The following is a 13,933-nucleotide window of genomic DNA, read 5'->3' on the forward strand; positions in this document are numbered from 1 at the left end:
CAACAGGGTAGCACTCTAAAAAAGAAGATACGAAAAAGCAATCCGAAAAAGCAGTCTGAAAAAGCGGAATGGAAAAAGCAGTCTGAAAAAGCAATTCGAAAAAGCAAATCGGAAAAGCAAAGCAAAGGGGGCAGCATTGAAGAAAATTATTACAGCCATCTACAACCAGGTTCCTTTATTAGTATTGTTTCTTTTAGGGTGTTATAAGTTTCAGCTGTAAGTGTGCATTATACCAGCATTATCATTTTGTAATATCATGTAAATGCCAAAAGTCTTGGCCATATTTCATGAGCATTGTATTAGAAATTTCATTGCAAATTTAGAAGATAATAGTTGCTGGTGTCATTTAAGCAATTCAATATCATTATTTATCAGCTAGTTAGTTTGTACACCAACTGTTTGTAAAAATGCCAGTTGGCTGTAGGTGTTCATTTCTCATGTTTAGATCATATATATGCACTGAATATTGTCAAAATTAGTAGCACACTCATGTTAGGCCATTGTGTAATCCATTTGGAGTCTTCTAGCACAAGATTCTCATTGATGCAAATTGAAAAAGAGTCATTTAAAGCCAGCTGAGAATACTATATCAGTCATACGTCCCTTGCATGTGAATTGTTTGATGAAATTCCTTGAGCTTTCATCAGCATTTTTTGAGAGCAGATTTGAGGAGGGTCATTACACAAAGCAATTTGAACAAATAGTGACTTTTTTTTCTTTTTCCAAACTTTCTTGTTCGTATGATTTTCTTTCTTTACTGAATTTGTAGGAAAATTTGTTCTGCATTGATGGGCAACATGTCCAAAGTTATTACAATTTGAACATAGGATATCAAGATCAACCAATGGTGTAAAGATATTCTGATTTCTGAAGTTTAAAAAGTTTTTTTTTTTGCTTCTACAATTTAATGCTCTATGACCAAATTTGTTGCAAAAGTAACAATATCCATTTAAGGTGTAGGAGAGATATTGTCTGTGATATGGTCTTTTCCAATCATTCATATGTTGTTTTGATGTTTTGCATTCTATTGCTTTGTGCCCAAACAGATTGCACGAATAACAATAGCCATGGAGCATATAATGAGATTTGTGCACTTTGAAATATCCCCAATAGATATTAACCCGTTCTTTCTCAAAATAATATTCAGAATTCAAACATATGAAAATGCATTACCCTTTGGTTAAGAAATTCTTCATGGTTGTTTGGAACATGTAGTGGGTTTGGATTTCAGAGGGTCCTCTTCCCTCCGGTTCTCTCTCCTTTTGTTTTCTCTGTTTCTTCTTGGAAAACATTTGGTGTCCCTGCTACTAGTTGGCCCCCTTCTTGTTACACTTGGTAGTCCCTTTGACCCTTTGTGGTCTTTCATTGGATATTGATAAAATATCTTTTTTATGCATTCCTTTTAATGAGAATTATTTGAAACTACAAAAAGGAATATACATCTCCATTGATGCACCAATAATACACCAGACACTATAATAGGAAAATTATCATAATTAAGTCAAACTATTCCTTCCATGCTTTTACTAAATATAAAAACATTGACAATACTCTTATGTTCCCACTTTACAATAGAGAATGACAAGCCATCAAGAACTAAGAAAATTTACAGGAAAATAATTTCCCTGTTATTATTTCTTACAAATTTCTTATGCAATATTCTATGGCATTATTTTCACTGGGAAAATATAATCGAAAAATAATCATGAAATTATTCTGCAATAACAGATAAATGTGTCCACAACAAACCTCTTACTTTTAAAGAGTTTTTTTTTTAATTTGTCAATTTTTACACTTTGTACCAACAATGATTTATTTTCTTACTAATCAAATTTAGTCTTTAACAATTTTATAATGGCCCCCACTTAGCCAATTTGGAGGTATGATGTCGTTAGCCCATTCTTGTATGGTCCCGAGGTTATTTGGCCTAGTCAAATTTAATTACAGGCCAAACGGAGTTCATTTGTTGGGTTGTCAGGAAGACTTACTATTTTTAGTAAGCCAATAGGGGGATGCAGTGCCTTCAATTTTCAGTGACAGGATGAGATGCGTTTTGTTGGGCTCTTTCTAATGAGCTATTATATGTGGGATTTCGAGTTTATTTGGTATATTATTTTAATGTTTGAAGTTACAACGGTAAAGTGACTATTTAAATTAAATATTATAATGTTTCATAAAGTCACTTTATAAAAATCAAGAGTCCCCCTTTTGAGTACATACATGGACTTTGTAAAAAGAAAAAACGAAGTAATATTAAAAGTCATGTATTATCCCACATTGGCAAGACGGAAGCGTGGAGCAAGTGAGGAAGGGATTAAAAGGAAGAGGATAGCTCTCATTTATTCAGGCTTGGAAATATCAAAGAAATTGGAGAATTTTCTGAAGATTATATCTCAATAGTTTGAAGGACGGAACCTTTCAAACTGGAAATCTTGACGCCATTGAAAGATATGGTCTTGAGATTCAACATGGTAGCAGTCTGAAAAAAGCAGATACGAAAAAACAGCCCGAAAAAAGCAGAACCGAAAAAGCAGGTGGGAAAAGCAATCCATAAAAGCAGTTCAAAAAACGGACCCGAAAAAGCAGGCTGAAAAAGCGGGTACGAAAAAGCAGGCCGAAAAAGCAATTCGAAAAAAGCAAAGCAGAAGGGGCAGCATAGAAGGAAATTATTTCAGCCATCTACAACCAGGTTCTTTTGTTAGTATTGCTTTTAGGGTGTTATAAGCTTTCAACTGTAAGTGTGCATTATACCAGCATTATCATTTTGTAATCTATGTAAATGCCAAAGTCTTGGCCATATTTCATGAGCATTGTAACTTTCATTGCAATTAAGAAGATAATAGTTGCTGATGTCATTTAAGCAATTTAATATCATTATTTATCAGCTAGTTAGTTTGCATACCAACTGTTTGTAAAAATGCTAGTTGGTTGTAGGTGTTCATTTCTCATGCTTAGATCATATATATGCACTGAATATTGTCAAATTTAATAGCACACTCATGTTAGGTCATTTGTGTAGTCCATTGTAGTCTTCTAGCACAAGATCTTCATTGATGCAAATTGTAAAAAGGTCATTTGAAGCTAGCTGAAATACTATATCAGTCATACGTCCCTTGCATGTGAATTGTTTGATGAAATTCTTTGAGCTTTCATCAGCATTTTTTTGAGGGCAGATTTGAGGAGGGTTATTACAGTGGTATCAGAGCTATAAGTCTTGCCATCCTGTGGAGGTCTTATAGGGAATTTGGAACAGCCAGATAGAGGGGAAAGTGTTTGACGAAATGTCAAAACACTAAAATCAGAGCATTTTTTGTTTGAGCATGCGACAGGGGCCTTATAATTTCCGCAATACCAGAGCAAGACAAAATAGGACTTCAGACCTGCAGAGCAAACAGTCTAGGTCATCCGTGCAGGTGGACATAGAATCCAGTCATATAGACACAAAGGAGGTATTATTTCATCAAGACATCAATATGGGTGGCCGAGATGACAAGAATGCTCGAGATCTTGGAGAGGAAAGATTCTTACAGTTATTAGAGACCTTGGCACAGGGACAACGATTAGCAGAACAGAGGGCACAGGAACAAAATCAGAGAATGGAGGTTATGATGCAGATGATGGCTCGTCAAATGGGGTTGAACACTAACATAGGTGGAGGAAATAATCAGAATGGTAATAATCAGAATGGTAACAATCAGAATGGGAATAATCAGGATGGGACACATAATGGAGGTGAACAAGTTGGGAACAATTTCGGTCATGCACCCCAGCAAGCTAGGATAGTGAGTTCAAGGCCCATGATTCCCACATTTCCTCCTAGAGCTCCAGAGCAGCCCGTACTAGAGCCCCAGATCACTAATATACAGGATCAGTTGAGGAGAGATTGGGAAGCCAGAGGTCCAGATTTTACTGCTGCAATTACCTTTAGGGAGTATATGGATGTGCGGATGAAACATATGCCACGTGGACATGACAGGAACCAAAGCTATGAGCTACGAAAGAAAGTAGGGAAACTTCAGTTACCATATTATGATGGCTCGGGGAAGTCTACAGCAAGAGCTTGGGTTCAAAAGCTTGATACATACTTTCAATTGAACCCTATGCCTGAGGAAGAAGCTATTAAGTATGCAGCAATTCATCTGGATGGGTTAGCACACAAGTGGTGGCATCATGGTATGGTCACTATGGGTCATGCACACATTACCTCATATGTGGAGTTTACGGAGAGACTGATTGAACGTTTTGATAGGAAGGATCCAGAACTACATTTCAAGGAGTTAGCTCAGCTTAAACAATGGGGATCATTGGAAACATACATTTCAGAATTTCAGAAACTTGCAGTGTTAGTAACAGATGTATCTGAATGGAGGATACTAGTTCTATTTATGGATGGGTTAGCTGATCCGTTGAGAGGGTGGATTAAAGCTCTCAACCCTCCCACTTTGCAGGAAGCCATTAAGAAAGCTCGTGACATGGATTCCTCTTCAGCTTCTAAAAATAAATTCCAGGCAAAGAGTTTCCCTTCGAGGAAAGATAAGGAGAGTAAACCTTTTCGTAGAGAGGATCAGCCACCTAAGGAGGAAAGTAAGAGGTTGGACAATGAGACACTTAATGATCTCAGGAAGAAGAAGCTTTGTTTTCATTGCAGGGAGCCTTGGGATTTGTCACATAAGTGTCCATTGAAAGCAAAAGCCAAGCAGATGGAGTACTTTTCAGCCGAAGAGTCAGTGGATGGAGATTCAGAGCAGTCATCAGAATCAGATGGAGATGATAATTCTTCACATGAGGAAGCACACAGTGATAGCACGATAGCTCAGTTGTCTAGTATACAGGAGGCCGTCACTTTCAGAGTTAGGGGAACTTTGGATGGACAAAGATTTGTGGCACTCATTGATACAGGGGCAACAAATAACTTCATTGATGAAAAGTTTGTGACACGTAGAGGGCTACATATGGAAGAGCATAGGGGATTTAAGGTGATGGTTGCCGACGGCTTCAAAATCGACTGTACCAAGAAAATCTCCAACTTGCAACTTCGTTTGGGAGATTATGACATGGTGGGAGATTTCTTTGTTGTCAACATTGGTGATCAGGATATAGTGCTTGGGATGAATTGGATGAAATCTCTGGAAGAGTTTACATTTAACCTCCAGAAAATGGAAATGAAGTTTGAGGCAAATGGTAAGAAGATAGTACTCAGAGGTTTGTCAGATGGGAGACTACGAGTGGTGTCACTCAAGCGGATGCAGAGTTTCTTCAGACACGACTAGGTGCAGTGGACAGCAGAGTTCAGAGTAATGCCTAAGGTGACAGAGCAACATAAACAGGAGTATCCCCCTGATGTACAAAAAATAATAACCAAACATACTAAGGTGTTTGGTGAGATACCTCCAGGGAGACCCCCAAATAGGGGAATCGAGCATGTTATTGAGTTAGAGGAAGGGGCTAAGCCAGTCATCATCACACCCAACCACCATCCAAAGAGATATAAAGATGAAATAGAAAAAGGCAATCAAGGAGTTGATTGACATGGGGCACATACGACCAAGCAAGAGTCCTTTCGCTTCTTCAGTAGTATTGGTGAAGAAGAAGGATGGTAAAATGAGGATGTGCATTGATTATAGGGAACTAAACAAGAAGACAATCAAGAACCGATACCCTATTCCGCGCATTGATGAGCTTATTGATGAATTGCACGGTGCCTGCTACTTCTCTAAGATTGATTTGAGATCTGGCTACCACCAAATACGGGTTAGAGAGGTGGATGTGGAGAAGACGGCTTTTAGATGCCACTATGGACATTTTGAGTTCTTAGTCATGCCCTTTGGGTTGACTAATGCCCCCGCCACTTTCCAGTCCTGTATGAATAGAGTATTCAGAGATCAGTTGAGGAAGTTTGTGTTGATTTTTTTTTATGATATACTGATATACAGCCGTACTTGGGAGGAACATTTGAAGCATATTGATGCAGTGCTCAACATTCTACAGAGGGAGTCATTATATGCCAAGATGAGTAAATGCAAGTTCGGGATGACAGAGTTGCTCTATCTAGGGCATATTATTAGTGCAGGAAGTGTTCGGGTTGACCCAGACAAGATCAGGGCCATTCTGGATTGGCCACCGTCGAGGAACATTTCGCAACTCAAGGGATTTCTTGGGCTTTGCGGGTTCTACCGCAGATTTGTGAAGGGATTTTCACAGATAGCAGCACCACTTACAGATTTGAGACGGAGAGACAGTTTCAAGTGGTCAGAGAAGGCTCTGGATTGTTTTGATAGGTTCAAGGAGTTGATCAGTACATGCCCTGTTTTAGCCATTCCAGATTTCACCAGGCCTTTTGAGCTGCAGTGTGATGCCTCAGGAGAGGGCATAGGAGCTGTCCTCATGCAAGACAAACATCCCCTCGCATATGAGAGCAGGAAATTACGAGGTGTTGAGAGAACTTACAGCATCTATGACAAAGAAATGCTAGCAATCATGCACGCGCTAGCTAAGTTCAGGCAAAACTTAGCAGGGAGCCGATTCACAGTAAAAACAGATCATAACAGCTTCAAACATTTCCTTGGACAGAAGGATCTCAATGACAGGCAACAGAAATGGGTAAGTTACAGGCTTATGATTTTGACATAGTCTATGTCAAAGGGAAGAAAAATATCGTCGCAAATGCTTTATCCAAAAGGCCTCATTTGCTTGCTGTTGGGATAGTCATGGACGATTGGAGAGAGTTGATCTTGGCAGAGTATGCCAAGGATAGTTGGGCATCTAGTGTTATTGAAGGAACTATTCAGGATAGTCCATATACTGTTGTAAATGATTTGATCATCTACAAGGAAAGGATTTATTTAGTACCCGGGTCTGCTATGAAGCAGAAGATTCTGAGGGCATTTCATGATTCACCATTGGCAGGACATCCCGGATTCTTTAAGACATATCGGCAGGTGAGAGAGCACTTCACTTGGAAAGGACTCAAAACAGAGGTGCTTCAGTTTGTTAGGGAGTGCCCAGTATGTCAGCAGAACAAACAGGAACATTCCTTTCCAGGTGGTTTACTACAGCCCCTACCCATACCAGAGAAGAAGTGGGATAGCATTTCCATGGATTTCATTACAGGCCTCCCCAAGGTACAGGGTCGGGATTGTATTTTTGTTGTGGTAGACAGATTGACGAAATTTGCACATTTCTTTGCGATTTCATCCACATATTCAGCAATACAGACAGCAAAGCTATTCTTTCGAGAGGTATTTAGATTACATGGGATGCCACGGAACATAGTCAGCAACAGAGATAGTAAGTTTATGAACCACTTTTGGCAGGAGTTGTTCAGGTTGTGTGGAACAGAGCTAACTCCGAGTACCAGTTACCACCCCCAAACTGATGGGCAGACAGAGATAGTGAATAAATGGGTTGAGGGGTACCTTCGAAACCACATTGCAGGAGAGCAAAAGGCTTGGGTGAAGTGGCTGCATCTAGGGGAGTACTGCTATAATACCTCTTTCCATATGTCTATTCAAATGTCCCCTTTCATGGCACTGTATGGGTATGATGCTCCTAATTTCTGGATTTGTTATTTGGGGACAGTAGGGTGCCTAAGGCCAAGGATATATTGCAGGAGTGTCAGGACATTATGCGATCCTTGAAGGAAAATTTGCAAAGGGCACAAACTCAGCAGAAGCAATATGCTGATCAGCACAGGATTGAGAGATCTTTCAAGGTAGGAGACATGGTGTACCTCTGTTACAACCGTATAGACAGTCCTCTCTCAAGAGGAGTGGAGCAGAGAAATTGAAACCACGCTACTATGGACCATTCAAAGTAATCAGGAGAGTGGGTGAGGTAGCTTATGAGTTGGAGCTGCCTGCAGACAGTAAAGTACATAACGTGTTCCATGTGTCACACCTTAAGAAGGCATTGGGGCATAATGTGGTGCCTTCAGTAGTATTGCCACCTCTCGATGATGAGGAAAAACTTATCTTAATTCCTGAGGCTATACTTGACTCCAGGGAGAGGGTGCTTCGCAGGCGGACTATCAGGGAGTACCTAGTAAAGTGGAGGAACCTACCAGTTGAGGATGCGACATGGGAGGCAGAGGAGATTATTCAGCATCCTAAGTTGAGATTGCTTGGGGACAAGCAATTTCAAGAGGGGCGGACTGTAATGTCCCCCACTTAGCCAGTTTGGAGGTATGTTGTCGTTAGCCCATTCTTGTATGGTCCCGAGGGCTAACCAGGACTTCAAAAGGGATCCTGAGGTTATTTGACCTAGTCAAATTTAATTACAGGCCAAACGAAGTTCGTTTGTTGGGTTGTCAGGAAGACTTACTATTTTTAGTAAGCCAATAGGGCGATGCAGTGTCTTCAATTTTCAATGACAGGATGAGATGCGTTTTGTTGGGCACTTTCTAATGAGCTATTATATGTGGGATTTCGAGTTTATTTGGTATATTATTTTAATGTTTGAAGTTACAACGGTAAAGTGACTATTTAAATTAAATATTATAATGTTTCATAAAGTCACTTTATAAAAATCAAGAGTCCCCCTTTTGAGTACATACATGGACTTTGTAAAAAGAAAAAAAGAAGTAATATTAAAAGTCATGTATTATCCCACATTGGCAAGACGGAAGCGTGGAGCAAGTGAGGAAGGGATTAAAAGGAAGAGGATAGCTCTCATTTATTCAGGCTTGAAAATATCAAAGAAATTGGAGAATATACTGGAGATTATATCTCAATAGTTTGAAGGACGAAATCCCTTCAAGCTGGAAATCTTGACGCCATTGAAAGATATGGTCTTGAGATTCAACATGGTAGCAGTCTGAAAAAAGCAGATACGAAAAAGCAGCCTGAAAAAAGCGGAACCGAAAAAGCAGGCGGAAAAAGCAATCCGTAAAAGCAGTTCAAAAAACGGAATTGAAAAAGCAGGCTGAAAAAGCGGATACGAAAAAGCAGACCGAAAAAGCAGTTCGAAAAAAGCAAAGCAGAATGGGCAGCATAGAAGGAAATTATTTCAGCCATCTACAACCAGGTTCTTTTGTTAGTATTGTTTTTAGGGTGTTATAAGCTTTCAGCTGTAAGTGTGCATTATACCAGCATTATCATTTTGTAATCCGTGTAAATGCCAAAGTCTTGGCCATATTTCATGAGCATTGTAACTTTCATTGCATTTAAGAAGATAATAGTTGCTGGTGTCATTTAAGCAATTTAATATCATTATTTATCAGCTAGTTAGTTTGCATACCAATTGTTTGTAAAAATGCCAGTTGGCTGTAGGTGTTCATTTCTCGTGCTTAGATCATATATATGCACTGAATATTGTCAAATTTAGTAGCACACTCATGTTAAGTCATTTGTGTAGTCCATTGTAGTCTTCTAGCACAAGATTTTCATTGATGCAAATTGTAAAAAGGTCATTTGAAGCTAGCTGAAATACTATATCAGTCATACGTCCCTTGCATGTGAATTGTTTGATGAAATTCCTTGAGCTTTCATCAGCATTTTTTGAGGGCAGATTTGAGGAGGGTTATTACAAATTTCCATTTTTCTACATGTACACTCAACACCATGTCATACATATATTGTGAAATTGGAGAAAAGACATGCATATATTAAGCTCAAACAATATTTGCCTTTTGATGTTCTATCCATAAAAGCATGTTTATTGGTTGAAAATCCAAAACATATTCCCCTATAAACAGGCATCAAATTTCCCCTGATCAAGTTGACTCCTATTAATGTTGCGACAGTTTAGACTAATTTTCTAAATCTTATGCAAACAACTAGGTAAAAAAATCTGTGAAACCCTCATATGGCAAATTAATTCAACTAATGTCTCTACATTCTTTTTAACAAAAATTATTTGAAACTGCAAAAAGGAATGTACATCTTCATTGATGCCCAATAATACATCGGCACTGTACTAGGAGAGTTATCATAATTAAGTCAAAATATTTCTTCATAATATTACTAACTATAAAAACATTGAAAACTGGAGACAATTGTTCCCATCGAACAATGGAGAATGACAAGATATCAAGAACTAAGAAATTTTAATATTAATTTTTCCCCTATTGGAGTTCTCTACACTTTTTTCATGTAATAATGCCATGTTTATTTTTTTCTTCGTGAATATATAATCAAATAAAATCATGAAATTTTTGTTGCACTGAATATCATTTTTCTCCACTTGCCTCAACACCATGTCATGAATAAATTATGAATTTGGAGAAAATATGAGCACATAATAGTGATGGAAACAATAGAAAACTCTATCAATAAAGGAAATACTTCATTCCATGCATTGGATTAATATATGCAATGACAGCATATCTCTACACATCCTAAGGAAACTAAAAGTTATGAATTTTTATTGTTTTAAGGGCCTTGAATGAGTAAAAGAATCAAGAATAACCCATACCATTGAGCTTCTCACCAGATCCTTTAATTTCCAATGAAGCTGAGGATAAACCTGCAAATCCCACCCAAAAATCTAGACTAAGCATTATTCCAATTTTTTTAGAAATATCTTCCAAAGGATAAGGTATTATGGTCATGAGATTCAATTCCATATGACACACTAGTGGCAACATTTCATCGCATAAAATGCATCAAGTGGAATAAAAATAACATAAAACATTGCATCTATTCAATCATCCGATAAAAGAAAGGATAGTACGCACATCAAGAAATCTCATTTTATTATAAGCTGAAAAGGCAAAGGTGAAAAATATCAAATCTGCAGACATACAAAAGGGAGGAAACATTCCACTGTTTTCTTTTAAATAAATAAACAAAAGATTTTAATCATGCATCTAAACTAACATTTGAAAATATATACCACTCAAAAATGTTAATTATTGCTATCGTTTTGTGGGGCTATCCGTATACATTAGTAGATGAATGCATCTATCATATGTATAAAAATTTCCCTATATCCATTCCCCCAATCGTTAATCAAATGCCCATCTTAATATTACACTTTGGAAAACAAACTCAATAGTGGCGGCCATGATCAGAAGTTGATTCATGGAAAGATGAAGGTAATAATCTAATCATGGTTCTAAAAACACCATAAGCATAAAACATCCCTTCATCTAATCACTGAAGACCATGCAATTATATTGAGAGAGAGAGAGAGAGAGAGAGAGTTGATTGATTAGAACTACAGGGAGGGGTGTCAATCAGTATAACATACAATTTAAACTTTACCCATCACAATAGCATCAATTATCGAAATTGGCAGTTATGCACATGAGAACACAATAACACAATGTTTATGTGGAAACACAATGCAGAAGGAAAGTACAGCAAATGATTGTTTTTATATATTTCTTTTTTAACAATGTTTGTGGGCACCAACCCCTAACTTTATGAGCACCAACTCAATGAAGCACCTGTTCCCACGATTTGTAGACAACCACCTACAAGAGGCACCAACCCCTGAAAGCAAAGCACCAACTTCACTTTAGTCTGAAATGCCACCCTGATACTATTGCTGTCTCGACTCCCAACTGATGATGGACTCTGTATTGGCACAAATCTTCTAATAGATCTGCTATATATGTGCGGTCATTATCTTCTGATATCCCCTTCAAAACATCTTCTATATACTAATCTCTTCCTTGGTGTAAGAACTATCTAGTCTTTTTTATTCACATAAACTCCTTAAAATTCTGATAACACATATACTCGCGTGCACGTACACACATCAGACCAAATAATCTGAAAATATATATTTCTTTTTCACACACAGCACACACTCCTTTTCATTCACTACTCGTCGCCGCTTCTTACATCTCTACTCAACAACGACCATGTTCTATCTTATACATATCTTACGTAGCTTTTCATGGAAAGTATGTGTCCCTCCAGACATAATAATTTGTTATATTAAGCACTGATTTATATCAGTTTACATGAATCATAATTTTCTTCAAATAAAATTAATAATTTTTTCCTCCAAATGATTTGTTTATTATAATCAGTAAAAAACTTAATAGTTGTTGTCTTTGTTTTCGACAAGTTATTGGTATTGGTTTAATTACTTATCAAGGTACAATACGCTGTCTTAATAATGAGCTGCTTTTGTGTATATCAGATGTTCTTTATAAGCAAGCTGTTCTTAATATGCTGATGTCATCTACAATGAAGCAACTTTATTCATACTGTCTTTGTTTTGGTATTTATATCCACTTAATTACTTGCGATAAACATTGTTAGATGTCTTATCCTCTACTTATTAGTTGCTGCTACTGCAATATTTATGCTGACTTGTCTCTTCTTTTGACTTCATTGACCTCTTATATAATTGCTGTCTTCTTCTTGTACTAATTGCTTCATATTAGTTTGATTGCTATCCTTCCACAATGAATCGCTATCTCAACGAATGTATAATAGACTCTTTTTATTGTTCTCTTTCTATTGTAGGCGATTCTTCATAGAACACCCTAAATGATAGACAGACTTTGAATACCATTCACTGGAAATAGTCCTATCTTTCATATTTCATGTGCTTCTAAAGCTCTATCACTTATAAACTCACCATTCTATATAATTGTCGTTGTCTATCATATTACGATTACTTTTGGGTATTACTTACTCCTCTATTCATCGCTATGCCAATTTCTTTAAATCATTTCCTTGATATCATATGATAAGTCAGCAAGTCATCATTAATATCTGTATTGTAAAGTCGCTGATGGGAGATTTGATGAAAGTGATTTCCCTGATCCATTTGCTGCTTCTCTTATTCTCTGCCATAGTTGTTCATTATGTTATTAACATCATAGCCTTTATGAATGGTCTCTTCACCACTCTCACCATCAACTGCACCTTAAACATCACTGACTAAGCTGTACGGTTTTTACGCCATCGCCCCATTGAAAATTGGGACCCCCTCTTTTGCTTTAGCACTAGGGGTAATTGTCTTAGTTGGAAATACTTACAAGTCTCCAAAAGTCTGAGAGTGAGTTCGAGCAATTTTGACCTGCTGGGGAGTCAAGACTCTCAGAGGTAGGCACAAAAGTGCAAAAGTTGGGGAAAGCTAGTCAAGGGGATGGAGTTGAAACCAAGGGTTAAGCTTTGTTGGGTCTCGTAGTTAGGAAGCAAGAGGATGCGTCTATTGGTTTTCCCAACCAACGAACCATTATATATGAACTTTGAATTCTGATTGATGTACTAATGGTTTTGGTCATCAATAAAATAACAACATTTCCTTGCCATTGTGGTATTCTGGAATTAGTATTGAAAGTTATGTTGGTACAATTGAATCTATGCTATCTCGTTTTGTATATTGTGCATTGATAACCATTCTATATTTTGGCATCATTGCCCATGTTTTAACCTAGAGGTCATTGATTAGGTAGGATGGAGTAATGGGAAGACCCTTCATACCACATATACAAGTAATGAATAGTAACGGAGAAGAGGAGGTAATAACCAGAGAAGATCAATACACGCGACCTGGTGATGGCCTGGGAAGTTTCTGTTGACCAGTACGTGCAAAGGGAAGCCAGCAAGAGAGCGCTTCCGGAGAGCACGATGGAGGAAAAACTTTCAGTACCACCAACTGCATATGATCTACTTAGACAGAGACCTCGACTGTTAGCAAGAAAGTTGATCCTTGTGGAGGAAGAAAAAGCTGAAACGGAAAGAGAACGAAGAAGACAAAAAGTGTTGCAAGAGTTCGCTAAAAGGACAGAGGAATTGGTGGAGCGTGACAATTCAAGGAAGACAAATAGGCACTAAGCCAACTCATGCCCCTTATTCCAAATAAATACCCTAGCCGAGTGCCAGAGGAAGAAACCGAGGAGGAAGTCATCATGCGTATTCTACGTTTCCATCAGCAGGAGGAAAGACGCTGCAACGTTAGAGGACTAGTGAACCAACTAGGGAGTACAAATCAAATCGAAGAAAGGTTGATTGAAAACACTATAGAAGGT

The 13,933-nt window shown here is 37.9% G+C and overlaps 1 protein-coding gene across 2 annotated transcripts in view; it reads right to left on the reverse strand.

Annotated features, from left to right (window-relative positions):
- The window catches only part of LOC149537093 (putative complex I intermediate-associated protein 30), a 174,766-nt gene that overhangs the window by 94,633 nt on the left and 66,200 nt on the right, over positions 1-13,933 (reverse strand). For both annotated transcript variants that reach the window (XM_089807088.1, XM_089807087.1), the window contains exon 3: positions 10,411-10,461. In XM_089807088.1, coding sequence (XP_089663214.1) covers positions 10,411-10,461 — 51 coding nt within the window. The remainder of the gene's footprint in view (positions 1-10,410; positions 10,462-13,933) is intronic.

Source organism: Cupressus sempervirens, chromosome 10 (assembly GCF_028749045.1).
Source record: "Cupressus sempervirens isolate cs-2001-9-10 chromosome 10, ASM2874904v1, whole genome shotgun sequence".
In the NCBI taxonomy this organism is placed as follows: Eukaryota; Viridiplantae; Streptophyta; class Pinopsida; order Cupressales; family Cupressaceae; genus Cupressus; species Cupressus sempervirens.